This window comes from Gopherus evgoodei, chromosome 9 (assembly GCF_007399415.2).
Source record: "Gopherus evgoodei ecotype Sinaloan lineage chromosome 9, rGopEvg1_v1.p, whole genome shotgun sequence".
Taxonomy (NCBI): Eukaryota; Metazoa; Chordata; order Testudines; family Testudinidae; genus Gopherus; species Gopherus evgoodei.
Window position 1 is genome coordinate 29,445,346 of NC_044330.1, and position 25,276 is coordinate 29,470,621.

The window sequence follows — 25,276 nt, forward strand, 5'->3', positions numbered from 1 at the left end:
TACAGTTTACTCATTGTTTTTGAAGTGCTCCCCTTCCATCTACCAACCAAACACAAACCAAAATAGCCCCGAAATCTTACATTGCCTGAGGCAGCATTAACTCTCAATAGGATATTCATGTGGTTATTCGCAGGGCCAACAGGGAATGGTGTTGGTGAAAGCATCTTTGTCCCAGCTGTTCCCTTTCAAAACCCAAGGAGTTCAGTACCCCGGTACACCAGTGTAACAGTTTCCACTGTATCCCATGCTGGGGAGATGATTCTCCCTCACTCCAACAGTGAGGGGGCTCCACTTCACCTAGGGTGACCAGATGTCCCAGTTTTATAGGGACAGTCCTGATTTTGGGGGCTTTTTCTTATATAGGCACCTATTACCCCCCACCTCTTGTCCTGATTTTTCACACTTGCTGCCTGGTCATCCTAACTCCACCCACATTGGATTTTCTCCATTCCCCTCAATGGAGGGAATCACCTGGGCCAATTAATCCAACTGTTTTATGTTCATAGTAGATTAAAAATCTAATCCATGAGGGGTGGGTTCCTATAGCCCAAGGTGCAAAATAAAATACAGGAAATCTGGAATTGGAAGTGAAAGATTAGTTGACTTTTTTTTGTAAATTAATGTAAAACAGGTGCCCCAAATGCTCTGTATCCCAATTTCCTCGCCTGTAAAGGGGAGTTGGACATTTTTAAATTTCCAGAAAAAATGAGGGAAAATGTCTTTTTTTAAAATGTTTTGTTTTTTCAACCAGTTCTACTAATTAACGGATTTCAGTGGAACTATTCATGTGCTTAAATTTAGACACATGCTTAAGAACCTTATTGAATCTGGCTTAAACATGAGAAGTGCTCTTATGCTCAATATTAGTGTTATTTTTTAACTCAATTTCTGTTGGTTTAATTTAAAAAATTGTTTATTAGTTTGTAAATATCAGTGGTCGGTTAGCAAATGCTACTAATAGGTACTGTTTTTTCTTCTGTGGGTTCATAGTGGCTCTGGAGGGAATACATTTCTAACTATTTGAAAGCAAAATATGCTCTGTACATATGGGAAGAGTCATGAAGCATAGCTGAGGATATAATTGGCAATAGACTTGACTGCCAGCATAGTCTCCTTACAAGTTGACTTTATCTTAGATTCAGGGAGGAGAAAACCGTATCTACCCTTGTCACGGAGCTCAAAGACGAAGGAGTATTTGATACCCTGATCATAAGCCCAGTCCACAGAGCTACCAGAAGTAGGGTCTGTAAAACATACAACATTGGCTTAATTAGTTGGTATTACAGAAACATAGTGACAGGAGAGAAGGGGCAAAAATCCATTTTAAATAGGAGGGTATGTGTGTCAGAGGGATGGAGAGGTCATTGAGATTATTATTATTGTGTATATAGCACAATAATGTGCTAGGCGCTTAGTAGTCAAGCATGAGGACTGATCCCTGCCCAGAAGATCTTGCAGGAGTATGTATTCGACTAGTATGTAAAAGGACTGAACTATACTAGGGCAGGATCTGGCTCAGAGATTTTACTTCATTTCCTGTGTTGTTCTTTTAATCTAAAATAACGGTACTTTTGACCAAAAGCATATAGCCATTCATTGAATACAGGAAGTGTAACAATAGGGTGATATCTAAACAAAGAGAAATCCATTCAGAGATAGTGAAGTAGTCCTTTTGTCTAAAAAGAATTTAAAACAAAACCAAATGAAAAGGAATAGTGGCTACTGATGGAAAAGTGGGAGGCTACTCTTCCAATAATGACAAGAGGAAGAATTTGGGTCACAGTTTTTATGGAAATGCTGTAGTATTTTTATGGAAATACTATTGAAGATAGTGGCAGGAAAAGGTCTTATTTTTCTAACACTGGTGGAAATAGTGACAGTTGCGTTTTTGCAGGGGAACTGGGCAAAAAGAAGTACAAGGACTTAACAGATAGATGCTTAAAAAGCATCATGTGCCAGAACAAGCTTTCTATTTGAAAGATATAATCTCCAGAGCAAAATCATAAGTCACATAGTTCAGTGTACCACCCCCTCTGTTTTCATGCAAGACCATGTAATGTTTTGATTCACCAGACAGAATGAGGAGCCTATTAATTAGGGCCCTATTCTTAAAACCACCCTGACACTTTTCATAATAAGTTTGCTAATGCTGATGAGAAGAATAAATACTTAGCAGACTATGGAGGTTGGCTTTCACTCTGTAAGAAAACAAAATCAGTATTTGCCAAATAAAAAGGATAAAACTAATGTTGATTTCAAGCTTCTAAACTTTTTTACAAACAGTGGAAAGTTACATAAAAAAGAAAACCTATTTGGATACTTGACAGTGTCCCTCTAACATGATCCATGTTCCTTATGGTGGAGAGGCTTGCAAAATGGACATTTTAATTCCAATCATTACCATAGTAAATGTAAATAATAAAACAAGTAAACAGCTCACTTGAACTGTTGGCCTCTGCTGTTACAGCCTAGAAGTCTTTTGTATTTTTTTTAAAAAAGCTTTTGCTCAGTGAATGTATTTGCCAAGGATGTTTGTGTTCTCTCATTTACTGTGCTTTAATTTGCAAACATAAATGCTTGCAGCATATAGTGAAATGTCTTTCCCGGCCAAAATACATTTTGGATCCTGGGTCTTGCTGTAAAATTATATTTGGCTACCTACATCTTTGCATGACATTTGTGCACTAAACCTGCTTCTTTTTGGGTGATCAAATTATTGGTGTTTGCATTCTTTATTATAATATTTGATGTAATTTTCCACTCTTCTTCTCAAGTAAAGACAAACATAGTAAAACCTGGCCTTCATGCTGTATTTCTTCCATCAGATCCAACTATAGATCTCACAAACACTATGCACAATTGTGTCTGAGAGAGCTGGACCAGAGGAACATACTGTCCTTTACATGGGTCTCTCCCATGTAGGAGAGAAGAAAATCCTTATCTTCCAGTGGGTGGTGCAGCAGGGTAAGGCACATTAAGTGGTGTGTGGGTGTGTGTTAGATGGGGCAGCAAGATAAGGCACATTAAGTGTGTGGGTGTGTGCGCACGTGTATTGGTTCCCTTTGATCCCTTCACCTTCTTGGCTATCAGAGAATTTACCTTGCTCCAGAAAATTTTCCTCTGGAGGGATTACTATGAAAGCAGGAAAGTTCATTTAATTAAAGTTAAAGCTGATGGGGTTAATACTAATGTCCTGTGGGTTTGATTGGACAGAGAGTAGCCACCCCACACTTCTTGACCATCCCCTCCCCAGCTACAGATTTAGCATCTTCCCTGGGGTCAGGGAAGGGAGTGAGGCAACACTCCTTACTGAATTGACCTTGCCAGCCCCCAGTTGGGGGGTCTGCCAGGTTTTATTTCCTCTCTCTTTGGAGGTGGAAAGGGCAGTGAGTCCTTATATTACTAAACAACTTTGGTATGAGTGGTTTGTGTTTATAACGAGATGCAACTGAATGAATATATCTGAAAGAAAATGGATTCAGATACTTACAGATTAGAGTGGCCGATGGACCATATTCGTATTTTGTACCATACAGGCTGGATAAAGCTTCCACGGCGGCCTTTGCAACTTCAGTCTGGCTTTCAAAAGGAAGAATGAGAGAGGGTGAAAAGGAGAGCTAGTTGTTTGGAGATTTAAATCCTTTGAGCAAATGCCATGAAAGCATATTTGTTTGGTGAACAAAGTCTGTCTTAACAATTAGAACATGCCTGCATCTTTCTGCCTGTACTCTCGGAGAACATTACATCATAACTATGGAAAGATACATTGGCTTTTATGTGTAAAAGTTGTTATTGGTAAGTAGGGGCTCAGTCCCGCTCCTAGTGAAATCAACAAGAGTTTTGCCTTTGACTTCAATGGAGCGGGATTGAGTTTCATCTCCACACAGGGCATCTGGCAGGTGATACTGTAAGAAAGGGGATAGATTACATTATTCTTAAATTACAAATTAAGTTCAAAGCAAAAGTGGCCAAGGAAATGGTCATCAAGGAATCACTTATTCTGTGGCGTCATTCAATAGCTTTTGGAAGAAGGATTACAAAGACTGAGGGGCTCGATAATTGGATGAGGATCCCTTTGAACCGGTTCACCACTGTATTATTCCAGTTCTGCACTGATGTTACTCCTTTGGAGTTAACTTGAAATAAAACTACAGTAGTGCCTCAGGCCTAAATCACTGGTTTGAATGTGGCACAAATTGGTAGAGTAGTGAATGATTAGACATTTGTTGTTGTTTAGTGGCCAGTTTTATTTTTCATTTGATGGATGTAGGATATTTCCTGTCGTGTCCAAACCACAAATGCCATTGCGGCAGTCTTACTTGATAGGCTAAGGACTCAGAAAGCAGGCCTCTATCCCTATGGAGGAGCTTGCTCTAGATCAGCCAATCACCTTTCTAAATTCACTTAAGGAACAATTACTATAAAATCTGATATTAACAGGAGATGATCACCTGCATCTGGCAAATAGAGAAATGGGGCAAAAGCAGCTAATTAAAAGGTCCAGCCAATCTAATAACCATGACTTTGTTGTTGGATTGCCTAGCTAAGCAAGCAACTGGAGGAGACACTTACATTGGAGGGTTTGGTATATATATATTTTTTTTCTTTATTGGGTGGGCATTTAGAGAGGGTGCAGTTTGGAGCTTGTTAAATTTGACAGTGATCTGGCAAGAAAAGGTTGAATTTGGCTGCAAATGTAGAGAGGGATCTGATCTCCTCCTCCAAGGTGCTGATGGATGTCTGGGTAGATAAGAGGGGCAGAGCTGGTTGGATAATGGGGAGGAGGAAAACCACAAATAACTTGAAGCTGTGTTTATTCCACGTTTTGAAAAGAAATTTTTTGATTATTTGAAATATTTCACAATATTTGTTGAAAACAGAATATGGAAAAAACTAAGTTATCTTATTTTCCCTATTTCTCCCTCTTTCCTCTTTAAACTTTTATTTCCTTCTCCTATTTTGCCTCTAAAAAAGAAAAAAATACTAAATTGAAAAGAAAACAAGAAAAAGAAATACTGACTAAATGTTTCATTTTCCAATTCCATAAAAAATATAAGCAAATAAAGATGTGAAAATTTAACATTTTAATAAAAGGCATTGTTTGATTTTTTAAAAAGTTTCAGTCGAAAAATTTTCACCAGCTTTAAATGGGAGTTGAAGGCACACAAGAACCCATGTGAAGGTCCCAGTATCTAAGACACGTCTATGTTATGTGCTGGATTGATGGGCAGCGATTGATCCAGCGGGGGTCGATTCATCACCTCTAGTTTAGACGCAGTAAATTGACTGCTGAGTACTTTCCCGTTGACTCCAGGACTCCACCAGAGCGAGAAGCGCAGGCAGAGTAGACGGGAGTGTCAGCCATCAACTTACCACAGTGAAGACATAGCAGTAAGTAGACCTAAGTGCGTCGACTTCAGCTACATTGTTCACGTAGCTGAAGTTGCATAACTTAGATCAATCTCCCCCCAAAAAAGTTTCCAAAAGTTTACATGAGTAAGCTACCCAACCTGATTCTGATTTAATTTATCCTGATGTAAATCATGAGTAGCTCTGCTGAAGTCAGTGATGTGTGAGTTCAAATTCAGCCCTTACAAACTCATCATGGGTCTATTTTTCTCTACGTACCAGTTCATTGTGATTAGGTGCTTTATGGAAAGTATAGCCATAAGGGAACAACAGCATCTGCGAATAAGCATGGAAAGTCAGGTACGCCTTGATGGAAGATAGGTGGTTACGAATGAAGGTGGCAACAGCTTTAGTCTCATCCTCTGACTCTGGTGCAGGTCCATAGTAGGTTTCATCACATGGGTCATCTGAGATGAAACCAGTAGCTGCAAATAAGGTTTGTATTCAGTTTATCATTATTTGAATTACAGCCTAAATTTAGTTAAGTGTTCATTGGAATATTAAATTTCTTCATTTTCATTGACTGACCAATTTACCCACATCATCAACCAGCTCCTCCTGATTAGTTTTAATATCTTCATTTTAGTTAAATTACTTACTGCCCCACGCAGCAGCAAAGTTCCTGTTCAGGTCAATGCCAATGCAGTTGGTGGTGGAGTTTTTGGAACGGTTCTTTCTCCACATGCGATCCTGCAAGGCAAAATGATGAAAAAAATCTTCCTTATTTTCTCAGATTGGGCACAATGTGAAAGGTAAAAATTGATTCAGAACTTATCTAAAATCCACATGGCTAGCAGGAGGACTTTCATCTTTAAAATAAAAGACAATACCAGTCAAAGGAAAAGCAGTCCACTGGGAATGCACATCTAATGAACTTTTCCTGTGTCAGTCTGAGTCTCCAAAGCATGAACTGTACCTCGAGTCTACAATATGTTAGCAAAGAACTGAACAATTAGAACAGGCATTTTTCTTCCCATTTGCTTGGATTTCAGTTCCCAGCTGGCTATATATGATGCTATCAAGTAACTATAAACACGGCCTAATGTGACTGCAGATAAAGTACTGAGAGCTGTGGAGAATACAAAGAGAAAGTGTCCTATTCTGATCTTAGAACAAAATGTCATATTTGAGAAGCAATGAAGTAATTATTAATGGGTGAAATTAATATATACCCCTTGCTCCATATAACTCATGTAATCAAGCTTTGTATAGGGGCAGGGGATAGAATCTATCCCTCACAGCCAGTCCATGGACTGCAACACAGCCCCACTCCCACTGTTGTCTGAAGAGGGGCACAGCTTTTGGTGTCCCCTATGCATGGGGTTGGGGCAATTGGATTGGTGCAAGTGTGGATCAAGTATCGCCACCCCATTCCAACTTAAATAGTATTCTCTGCACCAGTCTATTCAGGGCCAGTGTAGAGCCCCACTATGATTAGCAGAAGATGCAAAGGACTGGCTGTGTTACCTCTTCATCCACTTCCCCATCTCCACAAAAGGTCAATGAGGGACTTATATGACATCGAGGACTTTGATCAAGCCTCCTATTTTACCTGGGTTAATTTTATCCTAAGGTTTTGGTGGTGACATGAACTAAAAATAAAAAACCTATGATCCTCTATATGGAAAATGATATGAATCTCAGTCTTGAACAAGAACATAAAAAAGCCATATTGGCTTTACAGTATTGCCTTAAGTGCTCCTTTTGTATCTTGATCATCCAGGACCCCACTGGTGGTGAGGTGTTCTTCCCATCACAGGAATGTTAAATGTTGTTATATTATGGTCCCCATTTCCAAGCAGAATAATAACTTCAAGGTCCTAGAGAGATGTTTTTATTTTAAGTGGGGATGTAAAATCTTAATGACTCTCAGACACTAAAATAGTTAGTGATAGAAAATAAACAAATGTGGGTAGTACTTGAGTCCAGCTCCAGACATAGCCATCAATGTTGAACACCGGAAGAACATAGAAGTTCAGACTGTCCAGTAGATGTGTCATGATCTTGTCCTTCCCATAGGTGCTGGCTGCCTGTAAGAGAGAGACATGTACATAGAAGTATGGTTAGTGCAGTGGTTTTCAAACTGCGGGTCGTGACCCAGTATTGGATCACGGAATGTAAGATACTGGGTCATGGCGGCTCTGGTCAGCAACGCTGACCGGGCCGTTAAAAGGCCCGTTGGCGGTGCTGCTCGGCTAAGGCTGCTCGGCTAAGTCAGTGCTGCTCGGAAGTGGCTAGCAACAGGTCTGCCTCCTAAGTGGGGGGCCATGGGACTCCGCGCGCTGCCCCCTCCTCAAGCACTGCTCCGCACTCCCATTGGCCCAGAACCAGCCAATGAGAGCTGGGGGCAGGGCAGTGCCTGTGGGCAAGAGCTGCATGGAGCTGCTTGCGTGCCTCCACCTAGGAGCTAGACCTACTGCTGGCCACTTCCGGGGTGTAGTGTGATCCACGGTGCCAGGATAGGCAGGAAGCCTGCCATAGCACCTCTGCTGCACTTCTGACTGGGAGCCACCCGAAGTAAGCCCGCATCCCAACTCCCTGCCCCAGGCCTGAGCCCCCCTAAAACCAGAGCCCCTTCATGCACCCCAAAACTCCTCATCCCAAGCCCCACCCCAGAGCCTGCACCCCCAGCCCAGAGCCCTGACCCTCCCTTGCACCCCAACCCCCTGCCCTAGCCAAGAGCACCCTCCCACACCCTGAACCCACCATGCAGCCCTCACCCCTGCACCCCCACTCTCTGCCCCAGCCCTGAGCCCCTCCCAAACTCCTCATCCGCAGCTCTGTTGCACCGTGGGCATCAACAATTTTCTTCGACTGCGTTGCCAGAAAAAAAGTTTGAAAACCATTGGTTTAGTGCAGCTCTGTCCGAGCATTACATTGCTGAAGACTCCACTTATGTAATAAAAAATGACTACACAAAATACAGATGAGCTTCAGCAAACAAGTACTTTAACACAGAATATGCAAAGAGATCAAAAAGATATTTTTCATTATAAATTTGCCTTTTAATTTAGGCCAAAATCCCACCCAGAGGCATCTTTTTCAGATCCAGCTTCTCTTACTCCACCCCAACAACAGCCACATCTGAGAAAAGGGGCAAGTCTCCAATTTGGCTTTCTTCTCCTCTTCTACAGAACAGTTATTACAGTCTATGAGGTCTCTTTTACATTCCATTTAATTGCTGGGGAAAGGATATTTGTCTGCTCTTATTAGAGCACCCACCATAGGATACAAGTAGTACTCTGTGATAATTGAGCATGACTGGGCTACATAGCTCCATACAGCAAAGGAAGTAGGCCAGGATATAACCCCTAGCAAAATTATGGATGTGGACTATCTGAATAAGATCATGTTTGCTCACCTGCTTCACAAACCACTGGCAGAATGCAGGTGAGATCCATTCTCGTGCATGGATCCCACAGTCCATGAAGATGGCTTTCTTCCTGACGCTCTCCTTCCCAACCTGCTCAAAGACAAAGATGTTACTCTTCTTCGTTGTGGAGCTATTCCTCTGTTAACTGGGCCCAGCAGAGCCCACAGTGACACTTCTACAAGATAAAACATGCCCCTCTTAGCCTGTGGCCCTTTGAGAGAACTTTACAAAAAAAAAAAGTATCCAAAGTAGTGAATGCTGCATTTTATATTTAGAACATTCAGATCTGATATGAATAGTGATGCCATGAAATCTGCCCCTCTTTTCTGTGTGGTAGAAGGAAGATGTTAGTTTAGTTACCTACTATGGTGCTTGCAGCTATACAGAATTTTGTTTTCTTGTTTTCTTTTATGATTGCTTTAAATATCGCATAGACTATTGTTTGAAGAAGCAACTGCCATTTCGTCAGTCATGAAACATGCTGCTGTTTCATGAAGACTTTACTATTTTTTTGTTTTGATTGTTTTCTCTAAACCTACAGTAAGTCAATCACATTGAAAGTATATAGTCTTTGTGTGCAGAAAACTTACTGAGTGTTAAAAGTGCTGTCAGCAAACTCATTTATTTTGCCCCTAGTCTAAATGGGGTAACTGAGATTCAAGACTACTGGGCTTTTAAACCATGGGTATTTTGTGTATGGCTAGAACCCAGTTCACTTTTGTACTGGCTGCAGCATTTTTTTATGTCTTTCTGATGTCAATTCCTCTGACACAGAATTGAAAAGTCGTGATGGGAAATGTTATTTCAAGCAGGATTAACTCCTTATTGGATATCCATGGACTCAGTATGAGACAGTGTCACAGAAAGTGGCTGAGCCTCTCTTCCACTTCTCTTTCTCTCAGCAACAGAGTCCCTGCGCAGGAGAGGAGTTTCTCCATGGTCCCAAAAGTGGTGGGAAATGCTATGAGAACAGCACTCCATCCTCACCCCGTGGGTGCGATCCATGAGATTTGAGTCCTTCTCACAGAAGTCTTGCCTAAATAAGGCTTACAGGATTTGGCTGTAAATGAAGACCCACTGATCTGTGTATTTCTGTAGATCTTTTGTTAAGTATTCAGCATCTAGACCATATTTAAGGGACCATAGCTAATGTACTCAGTATTGGCTTATATCTGTCTGTCCAGGTCCTTTTACCACACACATCACTGCAGTATCCAATCTGCCTCTGCAAACCCTATATCTCCATTGCTATTTCCCAACTGCAGTGTCAGTGTTAATCTGGCCACTTTCTAAGGCAATATGTCATCTAAATGTGTTTCTGCATATTAGCGTTAGAAATTTAATAGACTGGAGCAGTATTATTTATGTATGATGCTGTTTTCACCTCTACTTAATTATTTGGTAAGATATTTGAATATCTGAACCACTCTTCATGTGCGTAATTTCACCGGAAAGAAATGCATACCTTAAGGAGGTACATAGGTTGCTTTTCAAAAGTATTTCCAATCTGGATGCGGGAGACCAGTTTTGGATAAATTTTAGCAATTCTAGCAGTCCAGGAAGCAATCTAGATTAATAAATAATGTGCAGTTACTGAACAAGTTTTGGATTAAATATGATTCACAATCAAAGGGAGACTGTCTCTGATTACAGTACTGATTCAGGAAAGCATCCTCATTCAGGGCAGCATGTAATCACATGCTTAACTTTAAGCCAGTAGGACGTAAGCACATGCTTTCTTGTTTTCTTGATTCAGGGCTCCATTTGTCTCAAAGAGTTAAATGTCTTTTCCTCAACCTGAGTAATTTGGCTGGCTGCTTGGGTTATATACAGGGGAAAATCGGAGCAATCTCATTTCCCCCTTCCCTCTTCAAGGCTTCAGGGGAGCTGCGAAGATGCTCTTTGGTGGCTACTTGGAAGCAGGAATGGCCTCTCAATAATTTCTCCCTGTTCTCCCATTCCCTTTGTGCAGAGGGATTTGTATGGTGGCAGATTCTCTGATCCCACTTCTCCCCCACAATGTCCCGTTCCCAACCCCCATTGCACATGACTAACCCACAGGGATGGGGCCCCATTCTGTGCAAAAGGTGTACACTTTCTCTGTGGCCTTTTCAAATCTTGCTGGAGAGGCCTCTACAAATCTTGCCAAAGGGACCTCTGCAGCTGTGAAGGGGAGGCCAGGATTTGCCCGCAAATCCATAAGCTTTGTACCATACCTTGTCCCAGTCATTGTATTTTGTGTAACTGTGTCTGCCAGTAAAATTCCTCTTGCTATCAAATTGTTTTTCAATCTCTTCTTGCAGGTTATGCAATAAAATTCTACAATACAAAATAATACATATATGTGCTAGCTGGTAAAGAAAATATTAATCACATTCAATAAGTCTCTCTAAGGCAGTGGTTTTCAACCTTTTTTCATGTGCGGACCCCTAAAAAATTTCAAGTGAAGGAGCAGACCCCATTGGAAATCTTAGACATAGGGTATGTCTACATCTACAATTTTGCAGCGCTGGTTGTTACAGCTGTATTAGTACAGCTGTATAGGGCCAGCGCTGCAGAGTGGCCACACTTACAGCAACCAGCGCTGCAAGTGGTGTTAGATGTGGCCACACTGCAGCGCTGTTGGGCGGCTTCAAGGGGGGTTCGGGGAACGCGAGAGCAAACCGGGGAAGGAGATCAGCTTCCCCGCGGTTTGCTCTCGCGTTCCCCGAACCCCCCTGCAAACCGCAGGGAAGGAGACCTGCTTGCACAGGGGTTCGGGGAACGCGAGAGCAAACCGCAGGGAAGGAGATCTGCTTGCACAGGGGTTCGGGGAACGCGAGAGCAAACCGGGGAAGGAGACCAGCTTCCCCGCGGTTTGCTCTCGCGTTCCCCGAACCCCCCTGCAAACCGCAGGGAAGGAGACCTGCTTGATTACCAGAGAGGCTTCCTCAGGTATGCTGGGATACCTGCTTATTCCACGGAGGTCAAGAAAAGCGCTGGTAAGTGTCTACACTTGATTACCAGCGCTGGATCACCAGCGCTGGATCCTCTACACCTGAGACAAAACGGGAGTACGGCCAGCGCTGCAAACAGGGAGTTGCAGCGCTGGTGATGCCCTGCAGATGTGTACACCTCCTAAGTTGCAGCGCTGTAACCCCCTCACCAGCGCTGCAACTTTGTGATGTAGACAAGCCCATAGTCTGTAGGCCCCCAGGGGTCTGAGGACAACAGATTGAAAGCCAATGATCTAAGGTACTTAAAAGACCCATTGGCATAGCCTATGAGCACCTCACAGACTTTAATGAGTGTATTCTTACAACACCTCTGTGAGATAGGGAAGAACTATCCCTATTTTACAGATGGGGATCTAAGGCACAGAGATACTTTGGACTAGTCTATACTAGAAAATTAGGTTAGTTTAACTACATTGATGAGGAGTATGAAAAATCCACACCTCCAAGCAGTGTTGCTAAGCCAACCTAAGTTCCTGTGTAGGTAGCATTAGAAGAATTCTTCTGTCGACCTAGCTACCACCTCTGTACCAAACAACATCCAAGAACCCATCCAACATCTATGCAGTCATCCCTTCCATGCAATCCCCACCAACACTGATTCTAACAACAGATGCCTCTCTAATAGGATGGGAAGCCCACCTAAATTACCGCAAAATCCAGAGCAAGTGGTCTCTCATGGAATTGGTCCTCCATAACAATCTTTTGGAACTAAGAGCTGTCAGAAATGCCTGCACGCACTTACTCCCTCATCAGAGAGACTCAGACAAAAGTTGTGACAGACACTATAGCAAGGAGTCTGGTGGCACCTTAAAGACTAACAGTTTGATTTGGGCATAAGCTTTCGTGGGTAAAAAACCCACTTCTTCAGATGCATGAAGTGAAAATTACAGATGCAGGCATTATGTAATGACATGCGAAGAGAAGAGAGTACCTCACAGTTGGAGAACCAGTGTTGACAGGGTCAATTTGATCAGGGTGGATGTAGTCCACTACCAATGATTGATGAGGAGGTCTCATTTCCAGGAGAGGCAAAGCTGCTTTTGTAATGAGCCAGCCACTCCCAGTCCCTATTCAAGCCCAAATAAATGGTGCTAAATATGCAAATGAATTTTAGTTCTGCTGTTTCTCTTTGAAATCTGTTTCTGAAGTTTTTTTGTTCACTGTCCCCATATCTACTCTAGCGACACCATTAGAGGACCCAATCACATCAGCCATACCATCAAGGGCTTATTCACCTGCACATGAACTAATGTAGTATATACCATCATGTGCCAGCAATGCCCCTCTGCCATGTACATTGGCCAAACCAGACAGTCCCTACGTAAAAGAATAAATGGACACAAATCGGACATCAGGAATGGTAACATACAAAAGCCGGTAGGAGAACACTTCAATCTCCCTGGACATTCTATAACAGATTTAAAAGTAGCTATACTTGAACAAAAAAACTTCAGAAACAGGTTTCAAAGAGAAACAGCAGAACTAAAATTCATTTGCATATTTAACACCATTTATTTGGGCTTGAATAGGGACTGGGAGTGGCTGGCTCATTATAAAAGCAGCTTTGCCTCTCCTGGAAATGAGACCTCCTCATCTACTATTGGGAGTGGACTACATCCGCCCTGATCAAATTGGCCCTGTCAACACTGGTTCTCCACTTGTGAGGTAACTTCCTTCTTTTCATGTGTCATTATATAGTGACTGATCTGCAATTTTTACTCTATGCATCTGAAGAAGTGGGTTTTTTACCCACGAAAGCTTATTCCCAAATAAATCTTTTAGTCTTTATGGTGCCACTGGACTCCTTGTTGTTTTTGTGGATACAGACCAACATGGCTATGCCCTGATTCTAGACATGATAGCATGCATGTTTTACATATATTGCCAATAGAGTGCCAGATAGCTCTGGGGATCATCTACGTCCTGGAGAGGACTTAGGACTGGATCAGATGCTGGTTTAAGAGTGCCCTCCATGAGGAGGAATTTCAGCTTTAGCTCCCAATTCTTTTGGGACCTAGCTTCCAGCTGGTGGCAGAAGGTGCACTTCTGCTGCATCTGTCCCTCTACAAGGCACTGTATGCAGCAAGAGTGTCTGTCAGTTATGGGAATTGCCTCCCTGCAGGAGAGGGACCTTTTAAAGCCAGGGGAACCAGGCATGCTCCTGTGGGGGCAATCTCACAACAAAGGTGGGAAAACCAGTCAAAACAATTTATATATTTTTTAGAATTGAAGAACGGAAACTTTAAAGTACTACAAAAAAGAATGGAAACTCTAAGAAGTACTATAAACTAACACTATTAAATATAACATAAGTAAATGAACTGGACTGCTACTCATTCCGTCTCAGGACAAGGGTGGCTGAGAACGAACCAAGGGCGGTTGGTCTGCACAGCGCTAGATAGCCTTATGGCAGAGCTGGAGGGAGGGAGGGCGCATATGTGGACCAAATGGACTCTGCTACCAAAATCTCCAATTAGAGGTACAGGGGCATAGATTCGCCTACAGTGGAGCACCCATACTAGATCTAAGGGCACTGAGCATACTGTAGCATTTTAAGTGTAGAGAAGCCCTAAGAACCCAAGTTGACACACACATTCTGTGGCAGAGCAAGGAATTGAGCTTGTGGATTTTCTGAGTCATAGACTAGCACTCTAACTACTGGACCATCCTTCCTCTCTCATCAGGTATATTTAATAACAAAGTATTATCAGGCCATAGGAAAAACGCTGCACAGACTAACTGCAGTAAAGTCTTTGTACTTGGTTCAGAAAGATAATACTCTTCCAGAACATTATTTTTAGTATAGCTGAGTTTACTTCAGACAACGGCTTAAAGCGCTAAAGGAAGTTGTAGGTCTCTAGGTACTCAATTGTTCTCTCTCTGGTAAGCCCACTATATTAATAGCATGTGCTATTTCTCTAGGATCTTTTATCTAAGGACGTCAAAGCACTTGCACATACTTATGAATTATAAGTCTCACTGTGATGTAATTAATATCTTCATGTTACAGATGGTGACAAGCAGATTAACATCCAGATTTCCCTTTTTTGTAGGTATCCATCTGGGGACACATTGGGCTTGATTTTCAGCAGTACTGTGCACCCACAATGCTTGTCAAAGTCAGTGAGACTCCATGTATGAGTAAGGGTCTGCCCCATGCATCCTTTACAAGATTAAGGGCCTTTGTTGTGTTGTTGGGATTCTGTAGCATTAAAACAAATCAGATAAGTGGTTTGCGTAAACTCAGGTTGATGCAATATTCTTAGCACTCGGAACCAAAGTAAAATCTAAATCCTTGGACCTTTCGCAACCCTATACAATGGTATTCCTGTCTAAAGGTTTTCTTGTTTGAGAGGAGTGCAGATATGGGATTACTTGAAAGTCAGAGGGATATGAGTTCATTAGACAGTTAGGTGTTTCTGAAAACCTCCCCACTGGTCTCCAGACAACTTCGTTTTATTCTCCATTGGGCTAGAAGAATTAAGTAAAAACTTACTCATATTGTATTTCATTCTTCTCCATGAGGGTCTGGACAGATCTAGACTGATGCGCACCGACATGGAAATCCACCTGCATCTGAGTGACTATATAAGGGGCTGAATCTGGGTGCCAGAAGTCAAGCTGCACAGGGAGAAATTCATAGTGTCTTATTTTAGTATGTAGTCAAAGTCAAGCGTGCACTTGTGAATGGCGAGTAGTTTAATGCTCAGGAGAACCATTATAGGTCAGTGTTTTGTTTTCTCTTTGAAATAAAGCCCTATTTCTACATATTTATGAGAATGGAGCCATCTCAGAAGTTCAAGTCTGCTATGAAGGACCATTTTTCAACTGCTCTGGAATTGACCATTCAACAATAACTGTGCTAAATCAGAACTGGTGTAATTTTAGATTATGATGTAAAAATAATATTTTTTCCTTGAAGGCAAACAGGAGAAAAGAACTGCAATTGTATCAATGCTCCAGTCGCACAAAACATGTTTCAGGATACCTACAAACCCGAAGAAAGTGAAACTAGGGCCCCAATAAAAAGACATTACATGTCTGCTCTAACTCCCATTGGTTTCAATTAGAGCTGGATCAGGAGGGTCCTTCATTTAAAACACGCAAGCCTGAATTTAATATTCATCCCCTGCTTTTATGAAAAGGTGATGCTCCAGTTCTGCTGCTGTTTAGATGTTAGTAGAACTTCTTTTAATATTATAGCAGAAGTCACAATCCTTCTGTTATTGTAGCCAATGGCAAAATTCCCATTCCAAAAAGAGAATGTTGACATTGACTTCAATGGGAGAAAGACCAGGCTCACCAAAGGTTATTAAGTAAATGCACAGCATTTCATTTTTTTCTGCATAGTTAATAATGTGTTAGGCATTCCAAGATCAACACCTCTTTTTGGAGATGTAGATTGCATACAATTTACATTGCATCATGCTGAAAATTATGGAAACTTTCAAACAATATATTTCTCTCTCAAAATATGGTCCAATTTTGTTCAGTATTTTTAAGTGACTTTAGATGTTTTCTTGATGTGGGGAGGAAAAATATGTTTAATTTGAAAAAATTTCCTAGCACTTTGATGTTATTTTGATTATAAATTGGTGCTTCTTGTTGCTTTTATTTATTTGGCTTTTGGCTTTATTAGTTTTTGAAAAGTCCTTAGGCTACACAGTGTGGAAAAGTCAGCTTGTCATGCTGCCACTGAATTCATAACAGTTCCATTAAAATGTCAATGGAACCCCTGTATGGTTTTCAAAAATTGTTTTACATTTTTGCTTTATAAACATCTTGATATGGAAAGATAAGTGTGCTGAAAGCCGCTGGATCTGCCATATATCTATTTTAGTGCCCTCTTTTCTGAGCAGAAACCTTTTTATGCTAAGGTTCACATGAGAAAAACATTTTATGACGATTTATAAACTTCTCATAGACCCCTAAGTAAACCTGGAGTTGCTATAATACTGAAATGCCAGGTACAGTACTTTCTGAAAGGCTCTGAATGTGGAAAAGCTTATATTAACATAAAGGCCACATAGCAGCTAGAAAATATTTTCCTCTGATTCATTCCATCTGGGAAGAGAAATGAGTTTTCCTCAGAATTGGCATGGGATTTTTTCCCCATTAAATCCATGGATCCCTCAAGATCTCTGTATCTTTGTCCAATCAGCAGAAACTTCCAGCTGGAAATTTGTCTAGTCTGCAAAGAGAAAGAGCTTTTCAATAGTCTAGGACTGTGGGGAAGAATTCAGCACAGATGCTGTTCTGACCACCTTTGTGGGAGTAGGGGCTTTTTGGGGTGTGTAGCACAAAGCAGAGGATAGTGTGTAGAGTCCTCTGTCTTCAGAAACTTGACTGCAACCTCAGTTGAGTTCAATGGCACTGTGCATATATATGTTAGTGCAGAATTTGTCTGTGATGTCGTAACTGCTTTATCTGTCTCTAAACTAGATTGGAAGCCCCTGTGAATAAGGGCTGTGTCTTGTTTAATGTCTGTACAGTCCTGAGCACGTTGTCAGAACTCAATAAAAATATGACATTGTCTTGAAATGTAGTGTCATTTAAAAATTTCCACACTACAACATATCAAGTATTGAATAACCAGAACCCAAATCCCCTGTAAAATCCCTGTAAAATTTCTCACCTGTTTAATTTGGGCCAGGTACTTCAAGAAGTTCACTTGTTTTTCATTCTGAGGCTTCACACGAAATACCTTTGCACTTCAAAACATAAAGGAAAGAAATGAGTAACAGATCTAAGCATAAAAAATGTTTCTATCCAGGTTAGGTTAAAGCAAGAATGCTCTACCTGTCAAAAATGCTAGAAGTAAGAGCAAAAGTTGCTACAATCAAGCCTAAAGGCACCATAGACTTCATGTTTCTTGTTTCTCTAGAGCAAATACTGTCTGTCATCTCAGTTCTACTCTGCTTCTTATTGCTCCGTGAGCAACTCACTTCCTTTGGGGGTTTTATTGGACAGCATGTGGTGGTTTTGTGGGGTTTTGTGACTTAACCTACATGCATATTTAATGTAATTAAGATTCTTATTAATTATTCCAGGCTAGATCGGAGAAAAACACTATGTCTACTTTGTGTGATCATCTGCATTTAACATCTAAAAAACCCCCGCACAACTGAAGGTTGACTTGTGACTAAAAGACTCATTGATTAGTAACTTACTCCACAGAAAGTCTCATTCATTTCAGTTAGTTGTGTAAGGTACTCTTCATTTTGAGTAAGCTCAGTCTGGCTAAAAGGTACAATAAGAAACAGTTACCTGAGTGAAGATCAGATTTGTATAAATTAGAACTCAGCTAACAACAGGCTACCCATGCCCTTTCACCTATAAATCTCCCATTGAAGTCATTGGGAGCTTATGTTTAAAAGGACTGTGGGAAATGGCAAGTTAAATAAGACACACTTATTAAGAAGGTTTTTTTGAGTGGATGTCTGTGATTTCCTCTCCTTTTTCACAGTGCAGGCACATATGGGAGTGGAGTGTCAGAGTTATCCCAACCTGTGTCTAGTTTAACTTGCTCATTTAAATAACTTGTTTATTTCTGCTTGTGGCCTTTTCAAGGCTAGGTCTACACTAGAGCAGAGAGTTGACCTGAGATACGCAATTTAGGTATCTTAGGCGTACCTTAGGTTGATTTATCTGGCCGTGAGGATGTCGGCGAGTCGACCACTGCCACTCTCCTGTGCCACGGTGGAGTTCCAGAGTCAACGGCAGAGGGATTGGAGATCGATTTTTATCACGTCTACACTAGATGTGATAAATCGATCCCCAATAAATTGATCACTACCTGCCGATCCGGCGGGAAGTGTAGACATACCCCCTAGACTTGTGTCAAATCCTGGCTAATGAAGTCAGTGTTGAATTTTGCCATTGATTTCAATGGGAACAGGATCTGGCACTACATCTTCAGATGTCTGACACTTTTTCTTCAGATAAGTGTAATGTATGTGTCAGCCACTCCTCAGAAATCTAAACTGCTATCAGACAATGTCAAAAATTATGATTAAGTTCTGCTTGATTTTTATCCCCATGTCCTTTATCACACATACACATACTATATCTTATCTGGACCTAGTACTTTGTCAACGGTAGTCTTTCATATCCATTTCCTTTGTTACTTGTGTACTATCTAACTCTTCCTTCCACAAAACTGCTTACCAATGCTGTTACTTCCTCACATTCTCTGCTATCAACTCTGAGCAAAATTCTGCTCTCAGTTACACCACTGTAACTTTAGAGAAAGATTGTAAAATCTTTGGAGCAGGGATTGTATTTTTGTTATTATATGTGTGCAGTGTCTAGCATAATGAGTCCCAGTCTCTTTTTGGGGATTCTAAGCACTACTGCAGCACAAATAATAAAATCAATAGCTCACATTTACACAAGTGTAGTTGAGAGAAATCTTTTCCCCATTTTTTCAAATTCAGCCCTTATATAAGTTGGAACAGCTTAACTGATTTCAGTGGAGCTTTGCCTGTTTACATCAGGGCTGAATTTGACCCACTTTCTCATTTTTACCTTTCATGTACTACAGATATGTTTGCTACGTATATTGCTTGAATATTCTGTCCAGTTTGACCAGTTTGATGTTGTTTTAATGATCTATTTTAACACTTATTTTTGTAGGTTTCAGAATATTCCTCTATACTAGATTTGTTATTTAAAAGTATTTACTTATCTATTCAAGAGTTTTATGCCATGTACATTCCATTTTTCCTTCTCTGCTATTTTAATGTTTAGCAATGAAAAAGTATTCACCAATCATGTGCATGTGGTATTTCTAGATTTGGTATAAAAGATTTAACATTTCTGTAGGACTTTCCCTTCTTACCTCCACTTTATTCACACTTTCTCTATCATTGGGCCCTGATCCTACAAATACTTATTGTGCTTAACTGTGAACAGTCCCACTCACTTCAGTGGGGTGACTCATGAGCATACATGTAAGTATTTGGAGTCTTAATTAGGGATCCATGAACCTCCTTTACATTCTCCTTCTTGTCCCTCTTTCATTGACCTAAAAGGCTAGCCAGATTACTTTCCATACTACTAGTAGTCAGACTTGTTTTAGTAGGGATGAAGTCCATTTCTCTGATAAAATGTTGCTTTTCAATTCAAAAGAATCCTGGGCTTTGCATTATCGTGTACATAATTCTCTCTGCTGATGGCTGAAAGAATTAAAGTCAGAGCAACATTGAGCCTTTGGCCGCAAATACAATGTAATTATAGCTATGTCTGATAGTGGTATTAGCTCTTACTATTGCTCTGATTATCATCCTCCAAATGTAGAAACTGTGGACATTCTAGGAGGTGCATAAAGAGATGGAGAACTGTGTTAATTGCCTTGCCTTCAGTATATCTATCTCTTTTTATTTCTCAGCTTCTGTTGGTGTTTTTTAGGCATTAGAGTTAAGTTCCAAGTCCTAGTCATTCAAATGTAGCTATACAGCCTATGAAAATGGGTAATATTTTGTCACTTATTGGTATAAACAGCTGCTGAGTTTATCTACTCTGACCTATTTCTACCTAGCAGTTCCTCATGTGAACTGTTGATGAAACAGTCTCTCTTCTCTCTCAGGAAGAAAGAACAGCATGAAAGGTACAGTACTGACTGTAGAGAAACCTTATGCTATGTTCTCTCTTATCTCCCTTCCCCCCCAAAGAACTTGTTAAGCTCTTTCAAGTCTTTCTCATACAAAGAAATACTGAATCCCCATTTTTCTTTAAATTTATAAACAGATGGCGGCTCCATAGCAACCACAGAATATTTCCGATGAACATCATGCAGTAGCATTCCATGCATATGATGCACACTCTTACATTCCTTACATTCAATTGCCTGAGGAATTCTCTCATCTGACATAACCAGGAGAAGACCTACTGTGAATTACACAAGATTTGCTAGTGTTTGTCAGCAGTTCTGGAAATAAGTCTTCAAGATTTCTTAGGGATGCTGGAGATGAGACAGTGAAACAGACCTTGCAATAATTAATCCAGATCTGACAGTATTCTGAGGAGATGGCTGAAGCTGACATGCTGGGGAAATTCTTGGGCGCGTGTGACACAGCATCCCTGGCTCCTGAACTGTGTCCCATAGGGGTGAGGCAGGGAGGCTGAGTAGAATAAATTTACCAAAAATGATTGGGGTTTTTTATTGGGAGGGAATCAATATCCCTCTGGGGGGAAGTGTCAAAAATAAGCTGTTAGGAACAGTAGAAGTCATAACAAAAGGTCATTAGGGCTGAATGTTGCTCAGTGGGGGGAAAAGATAAGAGGTTTTACCTTAGGAGAGGGCAGGCAGAATGGAGGAATCTGCCTGCCCACGACTAATCCAGGCTCTGGATGAAAATGGTCATCAGTTAGGACTTTTATAAAACATTACTGGAGAGGTCTTAACAATTCCTGGTAACAGTGGGTCTGAATCTGCTCTCACATCTCCACTGAAACGAAAGGTATAAATCTGGTATGAGATCAGAATCAGTTACATTGTGTTTCTTCTTTATGAACATGTATACGTATGAGTTAGTCATTCTGTTTTTCATCATCTGTGTGAATAGTGACATATCCTTTTCCCAGCTGTACTCAAAGCGACTTACCCTTTGGAGTGTTCTGTGTGAGAAGTACACATATGACACTAAGGGTATGTCAACACTACGAAATTAGGTCGATTTAATAGAAGTTGATTTTTTTAGAAATGGATTTGATACAGTTGATCGTGTGTGTCCCCAATAAGTGCATTAAGTCAGCAGTGTGCATCCACAGTACCGAGGCTACTGTCGACTTTCAGAGCATTGTACTGTGGTTGCTATCCCGGAGTTCCCGGAGTCTCCGCCGACCATTAGAATTCTAGGTTGAGCTCCCAGTGCCTTATGGGGTGAGTGGGTCTGGGTAGATGTTGTCAGGCCCCCCTGCCTCCCTCCCTCCCTCCGTGAAAGCAACGGCAAAAAATCGCCTGTTTTCCTGGGTTACCCATGCAGATGACATACCACAGCAAGCATGGAGCCCGCTTAACTCACTGTCACTATATGTCTCCTGGGTGCTGCTGGCAGATGCAGTACTGCAGTGCTACACAACAGCATCCTCTTGCCTTGCCTTGCAGATGGCAAACGGTACAATACAACTGCTAGCCATCATTGTCGTCCCGTGGGTACTCCTGGCCAACCTCAGTTAGGTTGGTCGGGGGCACCTGGGCAGACATGGGTGTTCCTGGTTGGTCTTGGTGAGGTCGGTCGGGGACACCTGGACAAAAATGGGAATGACTCCAGGTCATTCTCTTCTTTAAGTTTCATCTAATGGAGATTCAGTCTTGCCTGGAATATCATGCCAGCTGGAGGCTTCTGCCTTAGGCTGCTCTCCCAGTCAGCAGCACCACACAGTCGCACATACCCCAGCCTACCCCGTGCTCCCATGGCTCATGGAGCCTGGACAGTAGTAAGGAGCAGTTCAACTACAGGCTGACCAAGTGCATAATGGTGGTAGAACGTGCCTTTGGACGTTTAAAAGTTCGCTGGCACAGTTTACTGACTCAGATCTCAGCAAAACCAATATTCTCATCCTTACTACTGCTTACTGTGTGCTCCACAATATCTGTGAGAGTAAGGGGGAACGTTTATTGTGGGGTGGGAGGTTGAGGCAAATCACCTGGCCGCTGATTACGCACAGCCACACACCAGGGCGGTTAGAAGAGCACACCAGGGCACACAGTGCATCAGAGAAGCTTTGAAAACCAGTTTCATGACTGGCCAGGGGGCTACGGTATGAAAGTTCTGTTTGTTTCTCCTTGATGAAAACCTGCCCCCTTGGTTCACTCTACTTCCCTGTAAGCCAACCGCTCTCCTCTCCCTTTGATCTCCGCTTGCAGAGGCAATAAAGTCATTATTATTTTAAATTCATGCATTCTTTATTAATTCATCACACAAATGGAGGGATAACTGCCAAGGTAGCCCGGGAGGGGTGGGGTAGTTGAAGGAGCACCCCCTAGAATGGCATGCAGCTCATCATAGAAGCAGCATGTCTGTGGCTCTGACCCGGAGCAGCCATTTACCTCTCTGGTTCTTTGGTAGGCTTCACGCTGCACTGCTGTCTTTCATGCCCTTGGAGATTTTTTCAAATATTCTGGCATTTCATCTTTTGGAACAGAGTTTGGATAGCACAGATTCATCTCCCCATACAGCGATCAGATCCAGTACCTCCCATTCGGTTCATGCTGGAGCTCTTTTGCGATTCTCGGACTCTGTGGTCACCTGTGCTAATCAGCTCACTGTGCTGGCCAAGCAGGAAATGAAATTCAAAAGTTTGCGGGGCTTTTCCTGTCTACCTGGCTAGTGCATCTGAGTTGAGAGTGCTGTCCAGAATGGTTACAATGGAGCACTCTGGGATAGCTCCCAGAGGCCAATACTGTCAACTTGCATCCACACTACCCCAAATTCAACCCAGCAGGGTTGATTTCAGCACTAATCCCCTCATCAGGGAGGAGTACAGAAATCGATTTTAAGAGCCCTTTAAGTCGACAAAAATGGCTTCATCGTGTGGATGAATGCAGGGTTAAATGATCTAACGCTGCTAAATTTGACCTAAACTCATAGTATAGACCAAGGCTAAAACACACTGAGATTGACTGGTATCTTGTGTCAGAGACATGGCAATGGATACAAATAACTTGACTGTTAGTTTTAATCATCGTTTCTTAGAAGAGAGTCTTCCAGGGCTCCAGGATTTAAAAGAAGATACTATTTTTTGCTACCGCATTTGGAACTTCAATGAACAGTCCATTTCAACTTGCAGCATCAATCCATTTCTAGTATGAAATTAAGTAATTTTCTACTTATACAATAAGATTTATCTACACCGTTCTTTTGATTTTGATCCATAGCAGCAAAGGCACTGTACATCAGCAGATCCACAGTACCCAGAGCCACTTGGAAGGGAGTGAAGGTGCACCACATGAGTGGTGATAGCTGGAGGCTTTATACATGGGGATGCCAGGAGCATATCACGGCATCAGATATCGTAGTAATTAACCCAGTAAACTAGTGAACTTTGTTCTATTCTTACAAAAAGTGTAACTTGTGCACTTCCAGCCACAAGCCATCCCTTTTCTGCAGCGGGAGGAGACAACAGTCACCTGTGTCGCACCCTCTAGGGCACTCAGCAGTGCTAGCAATTGTAGAGTCCTCATCCTTACATTCAGAGAATGCAGGTAGCTCTGTTGTGGCTGACTCCTGTAAAAAGGGCTAGGGGAAGGACTGGCTCCTGAGTCCTTTGCTCACTGCACACCCATACTGAGTCAGCCGTCATTTGGCCCATAATAATTTTTAGAAAGGCTATGATTACTACTTTGAGTCTGTTTAGTACAAGTGACTGGAAAACTATTAAGAAAGTATCCGCCCCAAAGAATTTGATATGTTGCACAGGTATGTTGATAGAGCTCCACTGATTTACTCCAGATTAACGTCAGTGCAAGGGAGGTCAGAATCTAGCTCTTTAACTATTTAACTGTCTCAGTGTGAATTTTCTTTAATGTCTGACTTATTTGAAAGAAATGTGATGTAAATTCACCTTGTGTGGACTTAGAAAAAAATTGATAAGAAAAATTGAACACGCTGATTATTTTAAAAGCAGTTTTTTATTGTAGAGTATATTGTCCCCACTGCTATTGTCCATGACAGCACAACTTACAACTGGAAAGTGTGAAAGGAATAATGGTGACCAAAGCTAAACATAAAACATTTTTCTATCCATTCTTCCTTTTAAATTACATAAAGCTACATTTCATTTATAAGGATTATATTTCAGAGTAGCAGCTGTGTTAGTCTGTATCTGCAAAAAGAACAGGATTACTTGTGGCACCTTAGAGACTAACAAATTTATTTGAGCATAAGCTTTCGTGAGCTACAGCCCACTTCATTGGATGCATAGAATGGAACATATAGTGAGGAGATATATATACATACAGAGAACATGAAAAGGTGGGAATTGCCCAACCAACTCTAAGAGGCTAATTAATTAAGATGAACTGTTGTCAGCAGGAGAAAAAAACTTTTGTAGTGTTAATCAAGATAGCCCATTTAAGACAGTTTGACAAGAAGCTGTGAGGATACTTAACATGGGGGAAATAGATTCAATGTGTGTAATGGCTCTGCCGTTCCCAGTCTCTATTTAAGCCTAAATTGATAGTATCTAGTTTGCATATCAGTTCAAGTTCAGCAGTTTCTCAATGGAGTCTGTTTTTGAAGCTTTTCTGTTGCAAAATTGCCACCTTTAAATCTGTTACTGAATGGCCATAGAGGTTGAAGTGTTCTCCTACTGGTTTTTGAATGTTATGATTCCTGATGTCAGATTTGCATCCATTTATTCTTTTGCATAGAAACTATCTGGGTTGGCCAATGTACATGGCTGAGGGGCATTGCTGGCACATGATGGCATATATCACATTGGTAGATATGCAGGTGAATGAGCCCCGGATGGTGTGGCTGATGTGGTTAGGTCC

The 25,276-nt window shown here is 41.5% G+C and overlaps 2 protein-coding genes across 4 annotated transcripts in view; one reads left to right on the top strand and one right to left on the bottom strand.

The window, feature by feature from the left end:
* The window catches only part of HLTF (helicase like transcription factor), a 139,166-nt gene extending 118,610 nt beyond the window's left edge, over positions 1–20,556 (top strand). The window contains exon 26 of one of the 2 annotated variants that reach the window (XM_030575346.1): positions 20,527–20,556. In XM_030575346.1, coding sequence (XP_030431206.1) covers positions 20,527–20,541 — 15 coding nt within the window. In that variant the 3' untranslated portion in view covers positions 20,542–20,556. Of the gene's footprint in view, positions 1–17,551; positions 17,623–20,526 lie in introns of those variants that run through there. The other variant, XM_030575345.1, reaches the window with a different exon arrangement.
* On the bottom strand, positions 853–17,716 carry LOC115657461 (mast cell carboxypeptidase A-like). Of its 2 annotated transcripts, XM_030575347.1 has the most exons (11): positions 17,578–17,715; positions 17,414–17,489; positions 15,275–15,399; positions 10,999–11,101; positions 10,248–10,349; positions 8,771–8,872; positions 7,329–7,439; positions 6,009–6,099; positions 5,629–5,834; positions 3,491–3,575; positions 856–1,244 (listed from the first exon to the last, which is right to left on the bottom strand). In XM_030575347.1, the coding sequence occupies exons 1-11, from the start codon at positions 17,679–17,681 to the stop codon at positions 1,057–1,059; spliced, it is 1,293 nt and encodes a 430-aa protein (XP_030431207.1). In that variant the 5' UTR covers positions 17,682–17,715; the 3' UTR covers positions 856–1,056. The 2 variants fall into 2 exon arrangements, with proteins under 2 accessions (XP_030431208.1, XP_030431207.1); XM_030575348.1 differs by lacking the exon at positions 3,491–3,575 and having other exon boundaries at positions 853–1,244; positions 17,578–17,716.
* Positions 20,557–25,276: the final 4,720 nt, after the last annotated feature.